Below are 25,767 nucleotides of genomic sequence, written 5' to 3' on the forward strand. Positions count from 1 at the left end.
CGTCATCATTAGGGGTCCTTGCAGAAAACGCATATATTTTGCGTTAATCAACTGATAGGCTGGAACCAAAACTCATTTAGCTTCTGTATCTTCCAATATTAAATTTTTTTAAACTGCTTTCCAGTTGCCCAATATTCAATTGCTCGTTCTTACAAATTCATTAGCGTCTGCTCCGCATTTTCCTTTCAATTGTTCGCTGCTCGGCAAGTGGCAGCTTTGTCAATCGCGTTGTTAGGACGTTGTAACGTCATAGGCATAGATAATAAGTTAGACTCGAATATAGCTTTGTAACGCAAATGGAACCAGCTCAAACTAAATTAAAAACCAGCTTGGATGGCCGCACACCATTCTAAATTGGCACTTCTCCGCAGGCCGCACAATTTTCCCTCACGGGCCGCACTTTACACACCACTGAATTAAAGCATACTTCATCGTAATCGTACAATGTCTCAATGCACAGGCCATCTCCACGACACGCTATGCAAACTTTTTCGTGCCCGCCACGCTAATAAATTCAACATTTTGCAGCGTAAGGTAATATATAAATAATAAAAACGATAATGTCGACGTTTTCTAACAAACTTAGTGAAGGAAGTTACCTGATAAATTTGTAATTTGAATAAAACTATACTGGAATTCATTGGATGTCGCACTGACTATTTTACAATGTTTTGTAAACCTGAACGTTCCAGCGCGCTGTATTCTCCCTATACCAATCCTTACAAGATACCGGGTTCCTGGCTATATCCGCGATGTCCCGTTTGAATGGTTTTGTCGGCTATATGTGAACTGGTCCCTGAAGGCCGCGCCACTACTAAATTGACCATGTGCGATCCAAATAACTCCAACTAAAACAGCAAATGGTTTAAAAAAAAGTTACCAATATCTTATATTCTACAACGAAACATGCGCCTTTGTCCCTTCCAGTTTCTTAATTTCAATAAAAGCGGGCTGGCTGCACACATACTTCATCAAAGCCAAAAACACATCCTTACACAAACATTAATCTCGTAGCAAAACACTTTCATTTGCATGTTCGGAGTATACAGTTCAAATGTCACAGACAGAATAAAATCAAAACTATATAGCAGACATAAAAGTTTCAATTGATAGGCATCATGTTTGATGCAGGAACACAAGGCAATGAGACCTGAATCTGGGCCAGACTTGTAAACTGGACATGGTTCATTCTATGGGCAAGGATTGAAGTATTTTTTTTCTATTTTGTGCCGCATTTACTGCCCTAATGATTTGCCCCAATAGCATAACATGGGGGTTTATGAGCATTAGGAATAGGTAAATTGATTCTGAATACGATGCACATGCCAATTTCAGTAGTGTCGGTAAATTGGCTCATCCTTTTCATGGAGAAAATGAAAGCAACAGACGAATAGCACCAGGGAAGGCAGAGGTACGAGAGAATAAAGAAAAACTAAAGCGATGGAAGAGGAACATTGATAAAAAAAATGAGAGCTATCGATAATTTTTTTTAAATATTGCCAGCACTGCAAGAGTGAGTATAAGGTTAGTAAACTGTACTAAATCCGGTTCTGGTTTTGAAGATTCAATTTCAGTCCAATAAAAAGTAACTGAAGATAGCAAGGCAAGAAATTGTAAAATCGCATAAAATTCTAAAATGAAAGTAATGACAGGCAGTACTGAGACCAGACACAAAAATGTACGATTATTTTGAATGGTTATAAAAGACCAAATAGCATGTGTCATGGGTGTAGCACTGACAACAAAAATGATAAACCATTAGCACCAAAATTATCTCATGTAGTTCGTAGTAAAAAGGTACATGAAAAAAGCCGATTAGGCAAACATGAAATCAGAAATATATGTCTGGTATATTCCCATTTTAAATCGTTCAGATGAATTATACAATAAATGAACTTAGATAAAAAGTACAATAGCACGCAGAATAAAACAGAAAAAATTCGAAAGCAATTCATGCAAATAAACTCGGTTATTCATGAACAACTATAATAAAATTCTGATCAAGATTGTGGGTTAACATTTTCCAAATCTCTTCTTTTCTTTAAAAAAGTTGGAAGCTCTGGTTTAGGCGTAGTTGTGGGTGCTGGTGAAGTGTTGCGTCTTTTTAAAAGGTGCTGACCAAACTGAAAAACGTATTTAACAATCTAACCCATGTTCATCGTCATTGACTGTCGGGGTAATGTTTACCAAGCATGATGAAATCCTGGGCTATCGTATTAATATACAAAGAACCATATTTTATGAATTGTTATGGAAATTTACTACATTAAATAAGCCTAAATCATTAATCTGATGAACTTACTTTTGGAGTTTGATTAGGACTTGGAAAACCTTTGACTGGTGTTAAATTATTTGTTTCAAATGAGTCATCAACTTCATCTGACTTGGGTGAATCAAAATTTTTTCTGTGCGCAAATTTTTTCTTCAATGCTGCAGCAATCAATGAAGCTGGATCCCCAGCTACCACTTCTAAATCATCTTTTTTCTTGTTAAATGGAGTTCCACCAGGTGATCTAGTATGAAAAACAATATTTACCAGCTCGTCAAAAAAATATACAAAACCTATGGGATAAAAATTAGGACACATTTGGGTAAAATTCACAGTAGTGCATGAACAATATTATTAATTTGCCACCAAAGACAACACTCGAAGTACAACACGAATTATTCATGAATGTTTGCTCAAACTAAAGTCCTATGGAGTCAGACTCACTATGAAGGGAATAAAATGAACGAATACCAACTACAGTTGCAAACTACAGATGTAATTAAATATTTCAAGGATTACCAAGCAGTTTATTAAGTCGATGCAATCAATAAGAAATGGAAAATTCTACACAGAGGCTTTTAAAGAAAAAATTCTGGCATAGCAAATTTGACTGACATCTCAAACATTTATGGATGATACTTTGGACAGTTGAAACATACCTTGAAACAGACTTGAGTTTGACTTTATGAAGATCTTTTAAAACATCAGCCATATCTGGTACTGAAGATTTCAATCTTTCAACAGATTTTGCAGTCGGACTAGATGACTGAATACAAATTTAATCATATGAAGTCTTGTACAATACACAGTAAGTAAGTATGACATAATCATTACATTACGTGTTTGTTTTTCGAATGAAGCCATTTCTTTTATCAACTAGTTTACATGATTTAGTTACGTAAAATCAGCCCTTTTCACATGATTATTAAAAGCAAGCTGAAACTCGAAGACTTCAGCTGAATGTATTTATAACTTTTGCCATCACCCAGACTCACTTTGGAACATAATAATAATTTATTTCACAATAAATTTCCAACTTCCATTGTTACAAAACCATATTATTGATACTTGAGCCTGACATTACAATAAATTTCCAACTTCCATTGTTACAAAACCATATTATTGATACTTGAGCCTGACATTATTGTGTTAACAATATTTAACTTCATTCGAAATCATTATATAATGTTGAATTGATTGAACCTTTCCATGTTTTCTCTCTCTTATCAACTCTTGTACGCTCTTTCTCTCATTTCCTGATGTGAGCTGAGGAGGAGGTGGCGGTGGAGGTGGGGGAGGCGGAGGAGGGATGCCGGGTGGTGCAGGTGGTGCCTTCAATGGTGTGGATGTGCAAGTAGGTGCTTCAAGATTACTAGATATGCTGACATTGAAGCTTGAAACTAAGAAAAAAAAAATGTGAAACAATTTTCTATAAAAAATATGCCTTTAACTCCTAAAAAGACAAGAAATAGAATTTTTACCATCATTAATCATATTGTTTCGGTAATGAAGATCAAACAACAAAAACCCAATGGACCACTTCTCATCTAGATGGTGCCGCTCGTAAGCCAGGGACGAGAAGAGGGGGTTTAAGCATCTCAAGCACACAATATTTTATATACACAATCAATCCTCAGGCATCGTTTACGCAATCCAAAGCTTCATAAAACACGACTCAGACAAAGCAATGCAAAATCAAATTCCAATTAAAGCTTTGTACAATGTTCATACGTGATGCGAGAACATTTCCATTTGAATACCATGTATTGTAAAAGATTTACCATATCATATATATTGCATGTAATTAAAAAAAAATTGAAAACAACATTTACCATTTGCTTGATGTTGTTGTGTCGTTACAAGAGCAGCAATTTGTGTTCGAAGAAATGCAAGTTCATCTTCTAAAGCAGATATTTTTGTAACCATATGTTCTTGAGATGCCGATGTTACTGAAGTGGCAGATACTGATGATGTGATAGGGATTTCTGAATGGATATTTTGTTCAGTTTATAACTTTTGAATTATCGATGAAAATTATTACTGTTGAAGCACTCGGGTTTGTGTCATGACTACAATGATCACTCTATAATTGGGGTTACAATATAAGCCATCATTGACAGCTCAAAGTACTAGAATATCGAAATAAAATTTTATATTGTCTGCTTGCAATATGTATATAATATAATTAGTTACCTCCGTATTGGCACTGGCACGGATACTTCTGGAGCACAACTTATGATGGAATATTGTCGACTTTTTGTTTGTCCCCTCATGAAATTTGTTTTTGAATTATTTATTTGTATAGCTTATCCATAAATAAGAACTTTAATTCAATATATCATTTAAATGCGCAATAAAGTGTATATTCACTATTTGTGAAACCCCAAATGAACTTCAAATAGTAAAAATTCAAAAGTACATTGTTTCAACATATTTTAGTTTAGTAAACAGCACTCAAAATTTTATATTTTCACTAACATCAAGGATACAACTAAAAAACGAACATATTTGTGCAATATTATTTTCAAATTTACTCACCTGATACAGCAGTATCATTCAAATTTGGTACACTGGCACTAGCACGAATTGGTACAATGCTGATAAAGAAATGCAATTTAATAAATAAATATGTCATAGAAATGGAGTCCACAACAGCATCCACAACAGATGCATCAGTTACAAAATAGTAATATAATATTTACAAATTATTATGATCAAAGTTTTTGTATGTTTTACAGTCTTAATTAAATTAAGAAGGTAAATTGATACTCTCAACCCTGTAACCAATCCCAATAGAATTAGGATTAGTTTCTCTTGAATAAGCAAGAGCTATTGATATAAAAGCCGACCAATATCATCTACCAAAATATAAATCAATTACTAAAAACCAAGCCCATCCTAACTAATCAATGGATAAATGTACAAATGTAAACACTGTAAACAGCAGGTATCAATTTATGCTTTATTAGTCAATTTTGACATTCTTTAAATAGAAGTCTTTGATTTGAAATGGTCACTTTTGAGTTTTCCAACAAATTTTTATGTCATTTACCTCTCTGGTAAAGGTTCATCAAGTTGTATGACGTCAGCAAGAGAAAACATGGACGTTTTCTTTCCATATGCACGTATCACATGTGATCCATTGGGCAAAAGTTCAAAGCTAAAATAGTGTTGCAAAAAATTTTAATACATGTTTTCAGAAATACATTTCACACAAATATCATTCTCGAGGAGACTTGACTATAAAGAAATGAGGAACTAGGTATATTTATGACCAAAAATAACTTTCAGGTAGTAAGAATTACAATAACAATAATATAAACAATCAAGAATAAAAGATGAAAATGGCTGAGGCTGATAATCAAAAATCCTCAAGTTTAGTCACAATATGGGAATAAAATGATGCAAAACAGAAAAAGGAATATACTCTATTTAATTTGGTACTTCCGTAGTGTGTGTACCAGGTTAGGGTTGGGCCATAATTTTAATCAGATTTCCCTTATTTTAGTTCTATTACAAGTTTAGGGACTGTCTGTGTCAGCCAAGTGGATATACCCCCTGCCCATAGGTTTCAGTCCCTTTACACAACTTGATGTAAAATAGGGTACACACACTTCTGGGGTGCCTTTAATTTCATATTCAATAATTAGCAAAGACCAATTTTAAAAAAGATGGTGAAATGTTTAATCGATTACAAATATATGATCATAATGAGACACATAAATGTTTGTCGATTATGACTTCTTCCAGTAACCATGCGCATCCTGTGCAACTAGTTATGCATTTATTTCTTTGTTACTTATTTCTTACCTTTGTGCAATAGTAACAATCAATTAGTAAAGTAAAACAAACTTGAAATTGCAAAAGAAAATTATCAAATTGAATTATGTTACAGTACTGAGGATTAATATAAACACTCACGTAGGTCTAGCAGCACAACCGAGAGGAAGTTGGGTTCCTATTCTTCTAACAATACTCCGACGAGGTCCAAGACCAGAAAGATCCAGAAGACTGTTTTCTTTGCTCTGGAATTGAAAACTGAAGTTTAAATATTTCAAGGTATTGGTGTTTCAGTTTCACTGTCCTCATTACGGAATTTAGTAATTCTGTAATTGGAGCAGTACCAAACGACTGACGGATAGACTTCTATGCCCATTTGATAACCATATCAAACAGCAGTAGGGCACAGTTTCCACATTCCAATAATGTTCCATCATTTGGTTCAAAATACCAAACACTACATGTGTCTTGCAAACGAGGGATGTCTTACACGATGGCAGATGCGTCATATCGCGCCATGCTTGTCTTGATAATAATCTAAACCAATCATGGCCGTCATGTGATCAAAATTGCTGTTTCTGCTAAAAACTCTTGAATGCCACACTAAAAAATTTTTTACTTGGGTAAATCGGATTATTTTTTCCCTGAGGAAATTCAATGACGACGTTTTAAGATTGCGCTTCTTTTTAGTTTATTGCAGTATTGTCAGATTGTGCAACTTTTTACTGTATTTTTACCAATATTGAGAGACAACAATGTCCAGACTTCCCCGAAAAGAGGGGTGTCTGTTTATCGGCCAAATGGGACTCTCTGAAACGAGACAATGTCGTTCGATCTGTAAAGCGTGCCGTAATGAACAGAAAACGTTAAAATGCCGATGTTCGAAAATCTCATAGCTCGGCCAACCTGACTAATCTATGAATCAAGTACCCGGTACAGCAGAAAAAAAAATAATGCAGTAATGTTTTTGTAACAATACAAACTCTCCATTTATCGTCATTTATCAGTTGTAGTCTATCTAACGTAGCCTAATAGAATTAATTTTAGGTTTTACAAGATCTGAAACTGGTTTAAAGACTGAAAGACAAGACCACACTGCCACAAAAAGACGCTGAAGAAGTCCACTTCCAACTGAATGCTGGAATGATTGACAGATTGATGTAAAAATTTATTTTCTTATTTAACAAATTTGCAGTAGGCCTAAATACAGAAATAAAGTCTGAAAGTCTTACATCACTTGTTACGAGCAAACTCTGAACCTTGTCCATCATCTGATTATTCGATGCAGTGATTTTTTAACGTATTAACATTACGGAAAACAAGAAAGCTGATCAGGTTGCTTGTTTCTCAGAATTCAGATGAGTAAACACGATAACGCAGTTTGGCACAGCTAGACTGATACAGACATGAAAATAGCGCAATCGTAATTTTTCAACGTTTGCCGCAACAGCCTCAGCCCTCAACGTCTTGCTCCAGTATTTTGGTATTCGTTCGCGACCAAAAGCGGTTAGGCTATTCACTTTCAGACTTTGCTGGCATACGCGAAGTCCCGTTGACCCGAATGTGAAGCCGTCGGTAATTTTACGCAATACGGCAAAAACAAGTGTTCACCTGTAAATTGGCGAAGCATGTTTTTACCTTAGGATGGCCATTTCATATTTATTTATACAAATTTAGGAGCAAGTTTCATATGTTAAAGGTTTTTGTAAACAAAATTAATTATAGAAAAACATCAACTCCAAGAAATATTCAGCGATAATTGCATAATAATAATCGTATTATTCATGTCCCTGAGCGATATAGCTTAAATTCTTGTAGGATTTTTCTGTATATTTCTTATCTAATTTTAGGATTCTGGGATTTACATATTTATCCAGCGGAAAAGGAAAAGCGGTTTAACCGTAAATATATGGTTTAACCGTAACCATATGACGAACTACGACTTCTCGTCGAGTTAACAGTCCATGTCGGATATGGGATCAGTTAGCCAGTTATTTATTTTAGATGCATAGAATTGATGGTTGGGGAAACCGTAACCGAAGCCGTAGGTTAAGTGAACCATCTTACGTCGACGGGGAGTTCAGCAATCCTCTCGCACGAAAATTATATTCCACGGGATTCGAACCTGCGAAGCCACGCTGGGTACTCAGAAGTGCGGTGGCGATCGTATTTCTAACGCTTAGCACGATGCGCCACACCGCCGACCCATGATTTATCGACACGAAGTGAACCCGCGAATCGTTCTTGTATATTTAATCATAATTATGATTTAATGTCCCATAGCAATATGGCGCATATGTAATATTTGTGGGATTTCATTGTTATCCTCGTTTCCTCGTCTGTTTTTGGACATATTATTATTTGGCTAAATTCCTGTTGTTGTTTTTGAAATTCGTTTCCGGGCCACCGCCGCGGCTCTCCACCGATCTTGTCAACATACTTGGTGTTTGGCTGAGAATGAATGGATTTACCATTTACCAGCTACCGACACATCAATCGGCGGTGGAATGCATAAAACACGAATATGAGTTCAAAAATAGTGATGGGGGGGGGGGGGGGGGGATTTTTCCGCATATTGCCGTCAAATAGAGAAACTCAAAAACATTCTCAATCTTGAAGGTAATTTCAAGTCGGTATTTTTTGATCGGAATGCGTCATATTTTACTTAAAACAATCTTCTATAGCAAGCACAAAATTGATAAGTACTCACTGAGCAAATTCAGCATCGCATTGTGGTGATATATTTTTGTGTTTCTCTGTATGCTATTTACTAGACTAGACCTTTGATTTAGGCAGTTTTGACCGGGTCTGGACGCCGACCACCCATATTACGTGCCAGTGAAAATGAACATCTGAATCTGAATCTCCTGTTCTCTTCTGCGGTCGGCTAGACTGAAGGCTTTTTGTTGTGCCCTCTGTTTTTATAGTAAATTATGGAGTTACCGTACAATAAACAAAGTAGCCTGCACACTATTATCGCATAAGCTACAATAAATTGTAAACATGAATTAGGTCTCAGGCAAGATATATATATTGTGCGTGGAATGCGCTTTCTCCAAACCGAAAACTACAGCGTACTTGGTGGACATTTTTATTTTTGTAGGTGAATAATAAACACACTCAAATAATATTTCTGCCGTTGCATATATATCTGTGGTCGTAAAATTCAGAAATGATTTCAAGCACCGCAAAGTTGCCTATACTATCCTTTAGATTCCAGTATTGTATATATTTTATTTATAAAGCCGCCCAATACGCATTTGAATTTCGTTCAATTCGTTATATTTCTCCGCACCCTAAAGGTCCTCATAAAGAAACACGCACACAAATAAATGAATAAAACAATTTTGTATCAGATCCTTGAAGTTATTCAACCGCTTCGTGATGTCAGTAAAATACGCTAGGGGCTCAAACAATGCTATTTCAGTGGCGAAGTTGATGAATGTGTACCGTTTCAAAAAACCGTCTGATTTCCGCTCCCAGTTTAAAAACTAGCAACGTTCCCTTTGAGCAGCCATCGTATTTCACAAAGCCCATCCTACCACATATCTTAAAATATTTTAAGCTTTGAAAACTTTTGGCCCTTGTTTCTCCCAAATTTGATACTAGGACTATCGTTAGATTGGTTGCATTACATAACATAGCCTTCGGGAGTGTAATGACATGGATTCTGCTAGTTGAAATAATCATAATCCCGGATTCCTCATGTACATATAAATAGCTTAGACAGCCCGGCGTGGGCATTGAGGTCAAAATGTGTAATAAGGACTGATATCTTCTATTTTAAATGCCGACGACAAATAAAAGCTTGCGACGTCCAATTCGCACATTGTACTATGCATCTATTATAAATCGCTAAGTGATGTTAAATCTGTAAAAATGCCCTCAATGGACCAAAAAACTTGTCACGGGGAAAATTTGGCATTTCGTTGCATCTTTTCTGACGAATCGTTCATTTCTTGTTAGAGTAGGCAGCCGTCTTTCAAGTATTTTCTCATTAGAAAACGGAATTCCTCAAGGGAGCGTAATCAGTCCACTGCTATTCAATATAATGATAAACGATATGTCTAGTACTATTCCATCAGATAATGTTGGATTGTTTGCAGACGATAGCGCTCTATGGCACATTGGGCACAAAATTTGAGATTTAATCATTTCCTCTCAGAACTCGTTGGATTGTATTCAGTCCTGGTGCAACCAATGGGGTTTTAAGACCTCGGTCACAAAATCAATAGTACTCTTCACTCGAAAGAGAAAATTACCACCAATACAACTACACATAAACGGAGTAATACTACCAGTCAGGAATGAAGTAAGATACCTCGGAGTCTGTTTCGACAGCGCCTAAATTATAAGTGGCATATCGAATATGTTGTACAAAAATGTAGTAAACGGATTATTCTGCTGCGTTTGCTTATTGGAACTAGCTGGGGAGCTAACAAATCCCTCCTTTTGTCATTGTACAGATCTCTAGTTCGACCCAGCATTGCATCGCTGCAGGTGACCTGATGAGTACGCCTATAAACGCTTTACAAGTTTGTTGTAACGAGATTCCATTCAATATACGACGACCACAATTATGCCTCTTATATAAAGCTAAAAACTAACATTGGCATGAAATATTTCTCAACTCTTCAACATTTGGTATGATTGCAAGGACTTTGGATATTGAAAAATTGGACAAAAAAATTCATCCATGATATTTGGACGAAATTAATATTGACGATGCATTATCGAATATACTTTTACCTTGGTATACGCCTGACCAAACAAAATCTATAAGTTTAGATTATATAAATGAATCCTATCAATCACACGTGCATATCTATACGGATGGATCAAAAATTGGTGACAAATGCGGTGCTGCGGTTTATGTTCCATATTATAATTCTCGTATGGGTTTTAGGCTAGACAGAGACTATTCCTCGTTTTATTGCGAAGTTTTTGCAATCTATAGTGCCCTTAAATGGTCAAAAAATAACTATAAAGTAAATATACTTATCATATCGGATTGTATGTCTGCTATCCACGCTATAAATAATAACTCGGATAAAATAAGTAATATATCTTCATATATTCAGACTTGTCTTTTTGAGTTACATGAACAAGGATTCAAAATCACATTACTATGGCCTCCAGGACATGTTGGCATTCCGGGTAACGAAGTCGCCGACAAAATAACGAAGGTATCAGCGGCGAAAGTCGATGTGGACAAAAGATTATCTCAATTTAAAAACAAAGTCAATTCACTAATTCGACAATTCTGCGCTAATAAATGGGATCAACATTTTATACACCATGACTAAGCGTTTCATTACAAGACAATTTTCCCTCAATTGAGGACCAAAACAGCATCAAGAATTCCACTTGGTCACCACGAATATTGGACAAAATTTTATTTCGACTTCGGACAGGACATTGCCGTTTAAATAAGCACCTTCATAAAACAGAATGCCATAATTAATGGACTTTGCGATTGCTGTAATGTTCAAGAGACAGTAGAAAATTTTCTAATGAACTGTCTTGCATATAGAAATGATCAAATGGAAGACACATACTTAAGATGAAATGCTGCGATTATGTCATTGATTTTCAACTCAGAGGTATCTTAAGTAACCCTAGCATTTTCCCTGCTATTGTTGATTTTGTGAAGTCTACCAAGAGAGTACTATAGGCATATAAAAAGTTTGAAGCAAAATACTTAAATTGCTGAAAGCGACGTATACTTTCATACTACACACACACACATCAGATGCTTCGAATTTGAAATCAACGAGTTTGTTTTCCCAAGTGCAACAAAGTTGTCTTTGATCAATATATTTAGGTAAAAAATATTGTTATTCAGAATCAGATATTTATTTCTGTCGTGCAAAAACCAATATGAAAAAAAAATAACAAACATTCAGTGAATTACCAAATTGGACATAGACTCTTAGCAGTTGAGGACGACTGCGAAACATTCGAAAGGTCATCTAGTCAGTGACAGCTGGTTTCTCAACTACAGCAGCAAATATAGCGAAGGAACATCTCAACATTAAACATTTACTTGATTATACACAATCATAAAAAGAACAACTACAGATTTGAAAAAAGAATAATGTAATGAACACGAAAACATAATTTTTTAAAGTTACGAAAAAATATGTATGATGGCAGAAGACGTTTCATTTAATGAGTGCATCTACAAAAATATAGTGAAGATAATTGCAAGGCTGTGCATCTTTACGCTTTGTTTTGGGAAATAAAGCGCTTCATTTCATAATCAAAGGTAATTACCCAAGGCTTCTGTTATCGAGTAATATATATACATGATATCTGTAGACTGGCATGATTTCAGTGCATCGGGACCATTCTGATTCCAGTACAGTAAGTCTGGGTAATATAAAAGTAAAAGTTCGGAAAACATTGTTTTAGTTGTTTGGGATATGTGCATCAGCAATCATAAACATTTGCGACCACACGCCTATAGCTTGAAATACAGTTGATATTGACATATGGTAGACTTGGCGTAGCTTAGGGCCACGCTGCATGATTGATAACAGATTAAAGTGAAGTTGTACAGTGTCAGGAAGTGGCAAGTGTAATGCTTTCTTCATATTATACGCGTAATAAAAAAATCGATATTCATTATTTATCAGCATGCAAACTACTTGGTAGTCAATAATATTTTGGCTGGGAAATAATTTGCATGCCAACATTAGAGTTTCATCCCACAGTTGCTTGCAAAATTGAAGCATCACCTATGTTATAATATTATCGGCAACTTTCCCACATTCAACTAAGTACGAATTTATATTTTTTACATTCAGCATAAGTGTACATGAAGTTATGACGTCCTCTGACAAACGACGCCGTGCATTGGACTAGATGGCAAAAAATTACCCATGCCTTGATCAGAGTGAGTTGGTAATTGTGAAACTTCAAGATAAACATTCGTATAGTCCAAATGTGAAGGTCCTGTATGCAATGCATCCGGTTTCCAAATAGCGAATGACGTAAGCTCGTTTTTGGCGTTACCGGTCTGATGAAATAAAAATTTGAACAGATTGGTTGTCTGTGAAAACTGCGACCAGGGAAAGAATACCTGGGAAATGTGTACTATATGTTTGAAATTGCATGGCTTGCAAAATGCAAAAGGTCCTATATATATAATGATTAATTCGGCGGCTTCCATTAAATTAGGGGCTAAATTGAGAAAGTCTGTCAGTAAAACACGATTTTACCGCATAAATATGTCACGTGTACCGGAAATGGGTAATACCAAGGCAAAACCGAGCCATCTGTACTAAAAGAAATTAAAGCATGATGATTTGACAATTCCTAAAATTTGAAACTGGCATCACCTTTGCATCTATCTCCAGCCCCGTCCACACGAGAATATTCAGCCATCCAACAGGCAGCTGTGTCCGCAAATACTTTACAATCTTGTCGTAGGTATCGTTGTTAGGAAACAGAGCAACACTGGATTTGTGGTCATTGCAAATTGCAACAGCTTCAGAAAACGTCAAGTCCAAGGTATTTCGGATAAAAATTAGATAACAATTTCCACCGATAACGACATCACAATTACCGGCTAAGAAAAGTAAAAATCGTATTATTTTAATTCAAAAAACAGAATATATTCTTTTGTGCTGAAACAACTATGAGTTTAGAAACAAATCTCAGTCTGTTTCATGATCGAATAGAATCAGAAATGGAATTATAGTTTATTTAATACTTGCCTTTAATGAAACTGTCATCTTGCTTAATGGCACCAGGTGGTGTTTTCTTACCTGAATTATTACCTTCCCGAGATAGTCGCAAAATTTCTGAAAAAAAAAAAATTTTAGGCTGCATAATACAAAACCATGGATCTATTGAAAAAAAAAGCCAATTATGAATACAGCATAATTGCAAATATGCAAAATTAGATATTTTTTCTTTATCGGGAGAGCAAGATTAAAACATTTCCACTGAAAGATATGTGGTGTTTGAATTCCCAATGCATGCTTCGTTAAATAGCACTCTTTACTCGCATATTTTAACACTCAATACGAACAATTATAATACCTGCATACATTGAATTTACTTTCCGATTCATAAGATCCATCTCACTTTTAAGGTCCTCATTTGCTAAATAAAATAACAATAGTGTAAAATTCAATACACATAATTCGGATTTCGGAATGAATGTATATATATATTATATTATATAAAATGTATATATTATATACACTATCAGATTTAAATAAAACAAATAAAACCAGCGAGATGAATGTTAACAATACATTACGTGACTTAAGAATGACAACAGTCGATTACATTCCAAAAATGCTAGCCTAGCAGCAAACCAAATATTATATGACATGTGGCTATTTTGTATGAAGATATTTTATTCGTAAAGGCCGAGAAATGAATCAAATTAATACTCCTAATACAATAAACTCCGAAATTCCTTACCTTGTTTCAAATTTTCTACTTGACCTTCCAGTTCATTCAGTTTTTCTGATTGAAACGTGTTCTTTGATTTCACGTTGTGCATATCTAAAACACAAACAAAATGTAACAAAACCTTATTCAGTGAGAATTAGCATCTTCACCGGAGTCTTAATATTCCGCATGCTAAACTATGCACGATTTTAGTCGTTTTCTTTTTCAGTTTCACTGAAATTCAAAAACACCAGTGCTTAGTCTTTTTCGGCATTTTCGTGAGATACATTCACACTGATGAGGGTCATGATATACATGCATGTTTTGCTATAATGCACTAACATCAACATAAATATTTTTATGTTGTAATAATAATTCATTCAGCATACCTTTCCGCAATGAATTTATCTGTCGCCGATTTCCTGAAACAATAGATAATAAGCTCCCCACACTCATCTGTTGACATGTCAGTGGGAATTCTGGTGCTTCAACAGTGTCATAGTTTTCGCAAGCTGTGATGTGAAATCCTGACTTTATCTTGCATTTAATGGTCTCATACTGACACCAAGACAACGTAACGGCGACATAAATAAACACACAAATTTTATAAAGAAAAATATTCATTACCCAAAATTAGGGTATATGTTATAAAATTATTTCTGAAAAATTGCGTTATTTTGCGCCATGATATATTTTTTTATAAGTTATCTGTTGACCCATCAGAATTGGTCTGTCAATTTCATATTAGTAATAAACGAGAAACTTTGAAATCTACCGATAAACACTACCGATACATGTAAAACTGGCATATTTTTAAAATTGAAGAACGCAGTGGACAACATGAAATTGCAATGGGGAGGTGACCATAAAATCAAAAGTGTCGGATCATAGTATCAAATGTAACATTCGATTTCTATTCATTTATATATATTGTCACTGCGTAGCGGTTCATCTGTATTTCTAAGTTAAAATGATCTTTGTAACATATATGTATATGTATACCCTATAGTTCACTCCATTACTGGTCGAGTGATTTACATCTCGCAAAACTCATAATATTACAGACGAATTACTGAAGATCTTTCTCTTATCTGGGCTGTACCTGTGCACTGTGGCTACGGCCCTGTCCACCGTTCACCGAGTGATTTTTCATTTATCTTTCCACTCGAACACAATATTCCTTCAATAAAAACTGTTGTTGTTAATACGCGCATTCGAAGACGTCGAAATATATTTGCCTCGAGCTACGATAGTAACTAGCAAACGCTAAGATTGCTACAACGAAAAATAAAGTGAGTGACTTGCAAATCATATTTATAATTATTCTTGTCCTACTAGGTTCTAACTTCTAATATGTTTCGTTTGTTTTCACACTGGGCGATTTGAATGCTATTATTTCTTCAGAGTCAGTATAAGCCTGATCCACAAAGAATTATCATAGCTTCACTTTTTACACAACACAACGTCTTAGACAATTTTTACCTGTTACGTTGTTCGGCCAATAGTCGGAAGTCCATTAATTTTATGAACATATATTTTTAAGACTCTGTTTCAGGCCTAGCAATGCTCAAATGTATAGACACAGCGGACAAATAAATGATACGGCGACCGCAGTGTCACAAAAATTCCATCCAAATGTTAAATGAATTGTACCGAATGTCATATAGAGTGGAGTGGAGTTATACCGAATTTCTTATAAAGATGTACATGTGAATTGAAAAAACAGCAAAATTTTAGATGAAATATCTGGCCCCGTAGGACTTGATTCGATAAAATAGCTTTCTAGCAACCTCATCTATCTTTAAGTATTGAACATTCAAAATTTATTGGTCCGTCGATTGCAGGAAAAAAGCGATGTACAACAGTTCAACAACAGTTTGTTCCGCGTTACGCCGAATGTCATATCAACTGTCACGTCATAAAGGGCAAAATATCTTTCCGTGGCAGCCATCAAGCACAAGTTAAAAAAAATAAAGTACTAACAAAACACTTCCATTTTATTGAAGCACCCCAATAACTTTATTATTTCGAAATATAAAAAAAAAAACAGTATGATATGTTGTATTTCATCTGTTATGAGCTCCTCCCTCGCTCGTTGTTTCCTTTTTCATGTATGATCCGTCGATGTATGTTCATTAAATCACGATGTCCTTGTACTTTCCAAAATTTGAAGTGCATCTGATAAAAAGTGTGTTGCATGTTTCAGCTGAGTTGTTACAATAGAATAATTCAACAGACTAGTTATGATAGAGATTGCTGTCGAAATATGTAGGAAGATGACTTTTCTAATCACGTTTTTTAAAAGGCACGAGGCCAAATATAACCAATTATCTGCGAGTTTTATCGTGCTTTACTTTTTAGTGAAAAGCATGCCATGGAATCAAAATGTAAATATTCTTTATCGCTCTTACACTTAGTAGAACAATGTGATTTAATTGGACAACTTACTCGTATACATGTACATGTGTGGGTCAAACAATTTGGTATTGATATTCTGAATCACAACAATTGAGTTTGTAGGCTGAATAACAGCTGTTGAGAGAGGCATGTGGCCTCTGATAACCACTTGACAGAAGAACAAAGTATATACATACATATTGTGGTTAATTGCCGTATCACATATAACATGGTGTTGGTTATAATAAAAACATAACTGAGAACTGCTTATTTGGAACCATGTGATGAGAAACATGCAAAATTTATCATGAAATACCTCTTCTGCTGCTTGTTTATCATGAATTCTATCACCAATTACAACGTATTCAGCATCTTTTCCAAAAGCATTCACAATTTTTTCAAAACATCGTCTTTTACCAATATCTGTTGCAGAGTATACATGATCAATTGGGAAATATTTTGCCAATCCATAAAGCATCAATTTTGCAAGCGTTGGAACCAATTGCGTCGTAGTCACGAGAATATTAATTCCATATGATCTAAAAAACAGGGTGGCAGGTAAAATTGGTCGTTAGTTCAAACTTGAAATCACAATATTTATATGTTTAAGAAACTGCGAGTGTTATTTTTGCCAATATTCGTCTCGTTTATTAAAAATTATATGAGTATCTGATCGATTTTTTTTATAGTATGATAAAGGAAATTTATGGGACCTCCAGAAGTATACGCACCAAGATGGCGCACAACCTGAACATAGTATGTGTGTACAGTCTAGGATTCAGGTTGTGAGACATCTTGGTGCGCATACTTCTGGAGGTCCCATAAATTTCCTTTATCATACTATAAAAAAAACCAATTTATGAATATGAATGAATATATAAACCCCATGGCAATCACATGGGCTATTCTATTGGGCTGCCATGTAAAAATCAGATTTGATTCATTGACAGTTATTCAACCAATACATTACCTTTCATGTATCAATGCCAAAGATTTTATTGCCAAATGTCGCCAACTTTCTGTGAGTATATCCATGTATGTCAGAAGTTTTGACCAAGATCTGTGATCGCTTTTTTGTAGCAGTGATTTCATGTTATTGCGGTACTTGTCATACGTTTTTTCCACGTCCGCATAATGTTTCCCAATATTTGATACATTCGCTTCATGGTCGTGTTTGCTAGTTAGAGAAACGTGCGCAACATTGTCACCCTGTAATACATTTCTGTTTTGTTCACAATCAATTTCAACGAGTTGGCTTTACGTTTTATTATCTCAAAAATTTTATTCATTGTTCAGTGTTCGGTATGAATTTCTGGTCACATATTTTAATGCTTTCATTGATGTCATTTGATCAACTTACTGGAATTCGTGAATCAGGTAATTTGCATACTAGGGTTGGACAAAACTTTGCCTCGGCCTAAAAAACAACAAATCTATTCTAGACAGAAATTCAACGTTTAACTGGGAGAAATCGTTTTGGTATAAATATTGAAACGCCTAAATCACGCACTTCCAAAACTGCATCTATCTCCATCTACCAGACGATGTCCTTTTTCGCGCTCATCGATTCGTGTTTATTAATGACCATCTTTTTCTACATTAATTACCCATAAATAAGTGTTGTTTATCAGGCTACTAAGATATCTCTGCTTATTTATATTTTAATTCGTTTCTTCTTTGTGACGAAGCTCTTGATAAGAATACCAATTTTTACTCATATCAAGTTAATATCAGTCTGTATAATTTATAAAAACACATAGTTTTTGGTTTTTTATTTTTATTCCACTGGTGAGGATCTCGGAGAACCAAATTCAGAATTCAAATACTCTTCAAACATTTCTGATAAATCGCGAGCAATGTTTGATGCCGTACTGAAGCCGACTAAGTAATACATACCTCGAGTTCATTAAATAAAAAATATTCTTCAGATACTTTGAAAATCAACTTTTCCATTCGTAAGCCAAGCAATTCTGCGACCTTCCCATTCTGTTAAATTAAAAACAGTTGAAATGTTGGTTAATGATATTGTTGTTCGTTGTTGAATGTTTTTTGTGAAATGCTGAAGAATGCTAACAAACAAAAGTTTCCAAGTTTTCAGATTTGTATTTTCAGTGTAAAAGGTATCCTAATCTTACACTACATTACTGCCAAATTTTTATTTTAAAGATTTAATTATTACACAGACCTTGTTAAACTTGGTTGCAAAGCTATTATCCAGAAGTGTCTGATATATTATAAGTGTTTCATCTAAATCCCAAATATAAATAGTTCGCGTTGTCTGCTGTTGGCAAGGCCTACTATGCGCACCTGTCGAGTCATTTCTTGACATCTTGATGAACCTCGGTGTTCAAAGTAAATATTACACAAATTCAAAATTCAAAATAAAGGTATCGAATATTAAAACGTAGGAATACATCATCTAACTCTAGCTGTAAATTCAATAATAATAATTTTTCAACAATTTTAAACATTGTCAACCGACTATAAACAGCACTATGTCACACAAGCAGAGAGTATCAATGTAGGAAAATCATATATGAGTAATATTGGGATTAAAGTTGTAACTCTCGGAAACATAATATCCTGTTACTAGTCATAGCAAATTGCTTCGTTAAAAATTTAACAGTCTTGAAGAATATATTTTACTCAATATAAATGATTCATGAATTCATGGCAGGTTGCGGGTGATGGTATCTTCGATTGTGTCAGCATTGATGTTATACTTTGTTCTAAAAACTTGATACAATCTTAGTGGACATATTACAACCCACATTATTTATAAATTAGGACATTTTAAATATCTGTTAAAGAAATGAGCAAGTAAAATATTTCTGGCTCTGCATAGATGCTGTGCTTATCGGCAAGATTCTGGTTCTTCCAACCTCAGTTGCACTTTGCGTATCAATAGCCGCTGACGTTACAGATCCTAGTTTTGCGATAAACATTCATAAAAATAAATATTAATAGTATGTTCTATATCGTACCAAATAAGTTTGAAACGGCTATTTTTTACGTTAATCGTAAGCGTTGAAAAACATTAGCAATGCTTGGTAACTATTTAATATCTGATCGACTTTTTGCTTTCTACTTCTGTATCTGTTGCCGGATTTAATCACGGGAGCCGCTGATCCATAACCATTATTGGTTCGTATCTAATGTTCGTACAAAGTGTATTTTCAGTGTGGCGAAAAAAGGAATACTGATACTGGTAAAGTAAGATTAATGCACTCTAATATTTAAGTCAAAAAATCGGTTTATCAGAACATCTTCATTACCTGGCCTGAATAATTTATGGGCATGTGATCAAGGATCCGTTTTGGATAAAATTCATTTTAAAAATTCATCGTATATATATTGACTATAGTCTAGGCGTGATAAAATAAATTCTTTAGAACTTTTGACGGCCTCAAGTCGATGAAACTAGAAAACATATCATTTGTATCTATAATACAACTCCTTTTTGACGAAAATCTCATACATAATATATTATTATATATAATTCTGAGAAACTCAGAATGAAAACCACACTGTTGAGATTACAACATATATATATATATATCGTTTTCTTGGATATGAACAAAAAGAATCAATATAAGACGAAGGTTTCGTGGTGCAGTTATGGCATTGATTATATAAATAAAACATCAACTTCTTAGAATGAGACTACTCCAGTTCGCAGTAGACAAACAAGTTTTGCCTATAAGCAATGTGAAGTCTTATCATAAGTGAGTAATTTTTCTAAAAACAATATCAAGAATTTTTTCTATAATTTCTACAATTAAAGTCAATATTTCAAAGCTTTACGATACACAAAACTTCAGCAAAAACAAAATATAATATTGATTTCTTTGACTTTATTTAATGTTCAAGGGCAACGATACCTATCTCTATAAAATTGCGGCTGAACCTTTCTCTTTGTCATTAGTCCATCTACAGTTGACTGTCGGTATCTTACTTTATATCAAATGCATGGTCAATTCAACACAAGATAATAAATTGAAGACAGTAGCCGAACTCCTAATGATCAATGTTCCCTCTAATTATTTGTAGTATGTGTGCGCAGAAATTTTGGTGTGTGGGCACTTTTTTGGAAATGACTAATATTTGTGCAAAAACCAATGAAGAAATTTTGGCGTTCTAACCGGGTAATGGGTGGGCCAACAACAAACTTTCTCAACCGGCCAACCGAGAACATTGTTACATTACATCGAAATACGTCTGTGCGCAGTAGATCTATGCGTGTGCGCAGCCTATGAAAGCTGTGTGCGCGCGCACACGCGCACACCTTAGAGGGAACACTGCTAATGATTATCCTAAAAATTCACAGATCCTAATAAAAATACATTGCATTATTTATAAGGGTCAAAGTTGACGCATGAAGTGTTAAATGAAGCCAAAGATACGTTGCTGATCTTTGGCCAGGTATCGAAAATTCTTCTCATATGGTCATGGCTATAATACGTGAATCACAGCTCAGTGAAACCATTTTTACCAGTAGTTGCAAGTAAATTTTTACTGCTGTCGACATTTGATTATTTATTCCAAAGTATTGTTCAATCATTAATTGAGCACATGCTTCCACGAATTCGGAAAAACAAATAGCAGTGTAATTGCACGGGGAGACGAAGCGTATCCGATATCAAATATGCACGAGTTTTCATTCTTTATTATGATATTAAAATAGAACAAAATTTGTAGCAGAATCGAAATTATGCTCTTACTTCGATAAGCTCATGACATATTCTTTAGGGATTCCTAATATGAATGGAATCGGGACAGCAAACAAAACAGCAACCAAAACTTTAAGTAATGTTTCAAACTTACTGATTTTAGAGTGATAGGTTTTGTTAAAAGAAGTAGGTGTTCGCTCACCCAAAAGTAATAAATTTTTCAAAGAACGCACACACACACCCACAATCACGGAGAAACTATAAGATCAAAAGAATTATATCACGCAAAATGGTTTTTCCATATTTTCAACTGATCCACATAACTAAACATGCGATTTATGAAGCCAAATTATCTATACCCTAAAATGTATTCATTGTTCCAAATAGAATATGCTCCATCCAGAAATATTACAGAGAATGTGTCGTGTCGATAAGGTTGGTAACGTGTCATGCATATACTGCCAAGAATATGCATATACCGCCAACTTATATACATATATAGCAAACCAAATATACATACACTGCCAAGGTCATATATATGCATATATAGCCAACTCAATATACAAATACAGCCATTGCGTTGATTACATGTTGATTGCGCACAATCAGACATAAAACTGCCAGTGTGCGTACCGTGTTTTTCTCCGAAAATAAGACCTAGCCTGAATTTTAAAAATGATTTTAATACAAGTCATTCCCTTAAAATAAGACCTAGCCAATAACGCGAATTTTTTTTAACCAGTCGATAGCAAAACACATCGCCATACTATTTGGTAGCATAAGGCTACTACACTCGTCACTCTTACAGAAACTCGAAATCAGCGTTTGGTTTAAATAGGAAAGATGAATTGTAACAAGCGTAGAGTAGATGTAATAAAATATCATGATATTAGCATCATTCACCTGTAAGCCTATGCATATGGTTTGCATACATACACAATAAAATTGCCGGTGCGCGTAGTTCTTGATAAAAGTACAATAGGTACCAATCTATGATGTCATAATATCATACAACAGCTCATCGTGGATAACATGAGAAATGTGCTGCCGGATAATTTTCTTCAGTGAACTATTCTTGGATCTCTCTTCAGTCCGACTGCGTTGGTGCGTCACCCTGGTACACAATATGGCATCCTATTGAATTCAACGAAATATGCCGTTAAAAATTAGCAACGAGTCAGCATCACCAGCTAACGACCTGTGAGACTTCAAATTTGGAGGTTGAGTAATTTTGAAATTAATGTTCAGCTGAAATATTCCAGATCTTTTTTCAAAAATTTCCCAAACATATTTTCCGCATTGGCAACGTAAAACCACTTTGAAGGAATGCGTATCTTAAGAGTCATTATATAATTTCTAGATGGATATTTTAGATTCTTATGATTACATCTGAAATAAATTTATTGTTTTACTTTTGGATTATGCCTAGATATAACTGAAAATGAGTTCTGTAACTTCCATTTTCGGCAATGACAGTTTTTTTGTTAAAAAGGTCATAAAAATCAAATGCGGGCTTTGAGTGATCAAAATAACAGTGTATTATATATGTATGAGTGCGAGAGCTGATTTTCCACTCCATGTTCCACCGTGTTCTACCTTCCACTGTTGGCTATTGGCAATAACTTTCCACAAACTTAATCTAATTGAAATTTTTTTCATTTAATCAATTTCATACGTTTCGAGCGCAGAGCACATCTACGGAATCATTATAAACCTCGTACGCATTATTTAATCTAATTTTGGACGTGAAAAATAAAAAATTGAGAGTAAACAGTGGGTATTACATTTAAAAAATGTATGCCTTATTTTAGGCAATAGTTCGTTAATGATGATCGACGGACATGCGTGGTAGAATGACTATTTCTTTCGTATCATATAAAAGTGTTCTTCAGAATCAGAATTTAGATGAAATAGCTGACTCCACATGGGTCTCAAATACAATTTGTTAAAATGAAAATTTCAGCTTTCCAGCAACTTCGCCTATTTTCGAGTACTCTAAATTTCAAGTAAATTTATCGGTTCATCAGTTCAAAAAAGTGTCTATTTCCCCACAAAAACTTTAACGTGTCCATTAACGAAACAATAAAATCATAATATATGGATGCTAAGAATTGTTGTATATATATCCTATTTCAGCATTACTACCGTGTTATTCTCATGTTAATGGCATTTCCATTTTTTGTTTTGTTACAATGGTCTTTGCATAATAAATGACTTTTTCAGTTGAATCGTTTTTTATTTAACAAATTGATAGCGTAACAGTAATTTCCTAATTTAATTTCTCAAGCACGTGCACCAGCAACTTATTATGTGCAATCAACATGTGAAGCCTAATCGCTGAATGATGCTCCTATCATGGCATTTTATTACACCTACTTTAGAGGCTAGTTACAAGTTGTTTTTCATATTTCAATCAATAGCCTTTTGGGGGTTTCTGTGGGCGTAAGCACACTACCCCAATTTGGCAACGAGCATGGCCTCATCCTATGAAAAAAAAATCAGGCGATGCTTTTTTGATTAATCAATATGTAACGTTAGTAAAGACAGTTTGCACCAAACTTTAATTTGACTAGTTTGTCGACAGTTTACTGCCAATGGCCAGAGAATGAGTCACTCAAAAAATTTCAATGTCGTCATTGGCAGCAACATATTTACACAGGTTATCACAATCAGCTGTTGTGGAAATTTATCTTATGGCATTATAGATTGCAACCTATTTTATGTGTTCATGAACCGCGAGCGGCTGCAATTTTACGCATCGTTACGCACAAATAACATGTAGTGATGCTGATATCACAATAATTAATTACATATAATTTACACTTATTGTAAGAAACTCCCATCAAAAGCAGTTTTGGAGTTACTAAGATTCATTTATGACGCACTCATTATATCAATATGACTTCCAAGCTTGCGACTTGTAGATACAACCGCATCGGTGCATAATATAGGCTACAGTAAGTGTATGGATATGCAATGGATTGGCGGTGTTGTAGCCTACATCACTTAAATATGTAGCCTACATTACATGAATGGCTGCATTTGTATACTAAATTGGTGGTATATACATATGACACTTAATATATACATATGACTCGCTTAAATCCCTTCATAAGTACACAGAGGTGACTATAGATACATATGACATTGGCGGATTCTGTACATTACTTGAGCGGCTGTATAAGTATATTGCGTAGTCCATATAAGCATATTGCTCTGGCTATGTATGTACATTACTCGATTGGCGGTATATTTATATTAATTTGTCTGTATATGCGTAAGATGATGGTCATTGTATGTGCATCGCTTTCACATGCGTTTATGTGTATATTGAGTGACTATATTTACATGCGGAATTGGATGCGTATATTACTAGAATGGCCGTGTATGTATATCTAATTGGCAGTAGCCTATATACATATGACATTGGCTGTTTACGCATATTTTGTTGGCTCTATATGTATATTTAGTTGATGCTATATGTATATTTTAGATGTATATCACGTTACGACCCCACTCTGTCTAGTAGGCTATTTATCTAGGAAGAATTCTTATGTAAAAAACTCCTGAAAAATACACACGGGGTGTCTTTGTCCGAACGCAACGTTACTGGCTTATGTTTGGTATATAAGGCATGTTATTATTGTTATATTATGATCAAGATGATATCATGACAGCAAATCTTACTTGCGATAATTTGCAGCGTAGCGGAGACGCTGCATTCTGCTGAATAGCACTTGCAATGTTGTTGAATTACAAAGTATTCTGGATCGAGGTTAAGGCAGTTTCTGTAAACACTTCGAGGGGTTCCTTTTACGGATGGATGCCTTTTAAATTCCAGTTTACCCTTTCCATGATTGAAATTTTTTTTAATAGTGGCAACCAAGGTTGTCTTTTTCTATGATCCAATGAACACGCCGGCAGCGTCTGAAGCGACACTCAAATTAGAGTTTCTGAACCAGTGGGCCATGGCTCACTGCTGGGACATAGAGGCATTTTCAAGTGGGCCACAAGCCTATTAGAAAATTAGTATGATTATTGAAAAGTTTAGTTTTATTTGTGTTATTATAGTCAAATTTTTATCGTAGTAACAATGAATGATGCTGCTGCATTTCACTCTATTTATTGAGGTAAAAGTATTTATATTTGCAACAGAAGTCTTGTTTTTCTTGTGGTTTTTCGCTTGCATGTGAAAGGTAGTGGGCCACAGAATTTTTATGCAACAAAAGTGGGCCACAAAAG

At 34.8% G+C, this 25,767-nt stretch overlaps 3 protein-coding genes across 5 annotated transcripts; all 3 read right to left on the reverse strand.

Annotated features, from left to right (window-relative positions):
• Positions 1-1,002: 1,002 nt before the first annotated feature.
• On the reverse strand, positions 1,003-7,618 carry LOC120346008 (mitochondrial fission regulator 2-like). The gene is made up of 9 exons (XM_039415638.2): positions 7,282-7,618; positions 6,191-6,294; positions 5,322-5,429; positions 4,808-4,866; positions 4,102-4,254; positions 3,473-3,669; positions 2,929-3,035; positions 2,303-2,513; positions 1,003-2,123 (listed from the first exon to the last, which is right to left on the reverse strand). Exons 1-9 carry the CDS (start codon positions 7,318-7,320, stop codon positions 2,001-2,003), a joined length of 1,101 nt encoding a protein of 366 aa, XP_039271572.2. The 5' UTR covers positions 7,321-7,618; the 3' UTR covers positions 1,003-2,000.
• Positions 7,619-11,896: 4,278 nt separating this feature from the next.
• On the reverse strand, positions 11,897-15,633 carry LOC120346018 (uncharacterized). 3 transcript variants are annotated; one of them, XM_039415650.2, is made up of 7 exons: positions 15,461-15,633; positions 14,848-15,016; positions 14,489-14,572; positions 14,099-14,161; positions 13,771-13,857; positions 13,393-13,622; positions 11,897-13,070 (listed from the first exon to the last, which is right to left on the reverse strand). In XM_039415650.2, exons 2-7 carry the CDS (start codon positions 14,912-14,914, stop codon positions 12,876-12,878), a joined length of 726 nt encoding a protein of 241 aa, XP_039271584.2. In that variant the 5' UTR covers positions 14,915-15,016; positions 15,461-15,633; the 3' UTR covers positions 11,897-12,875. The 3 variants fall into 3 exon arrangements, with proteins under 3 accessions (XP_039271584.2, XP_039271583.2, XP_039271582.2); XM_039415649.2 differs by having other exon boundaries at positions 13,822-13,857; positions 14,848-15,633; XM_039415648.2 differs by having other exon boundaries at positions 14,848-15,633.
• An 814-nt stretch (positions 15,634-16,447) lies between these two features.
• Positions 16,448-19,280, reverse strand: LOC120346299 (protein phosphatase EYA1-like). The gene is made up of 5 exons (XM_039416007.2): positions 19,041-19,280; positions 18,752-18,841; positions 17,826-18,064; positions 17,172-17,394; positions 16,448-16,636 (listed from the first exon to the last, which is right to left on the reverse strand). Exons 1-5 carry the CDS (start codon positions 19,182-19,184, stop codon positions 16,532-16,534), a joined length of 801 nt encoding a protein of 266 aa, XP_039271941.2. The 5' UTR covers positions 19,185-19,280; the 3' UTR covers positions 16,448-16,531.
• Positions 19,281-25,767: the final 6,487 nt, after the last annotated feature.

This window comes from Styela clava, chromosome 8 (assembly GCF_964204865.1).
Source record: "Styela clava chromosome 8, kaStyClav1.hap1.2, whole genome shotgun sequence".
In the NCBI taxonomy this organism is placed as follows: Eukaryota; Metazoa; Chordata; class Ascidiacea; order Stolidobranchia; family Styelidae; genus Styela; species Styela clava.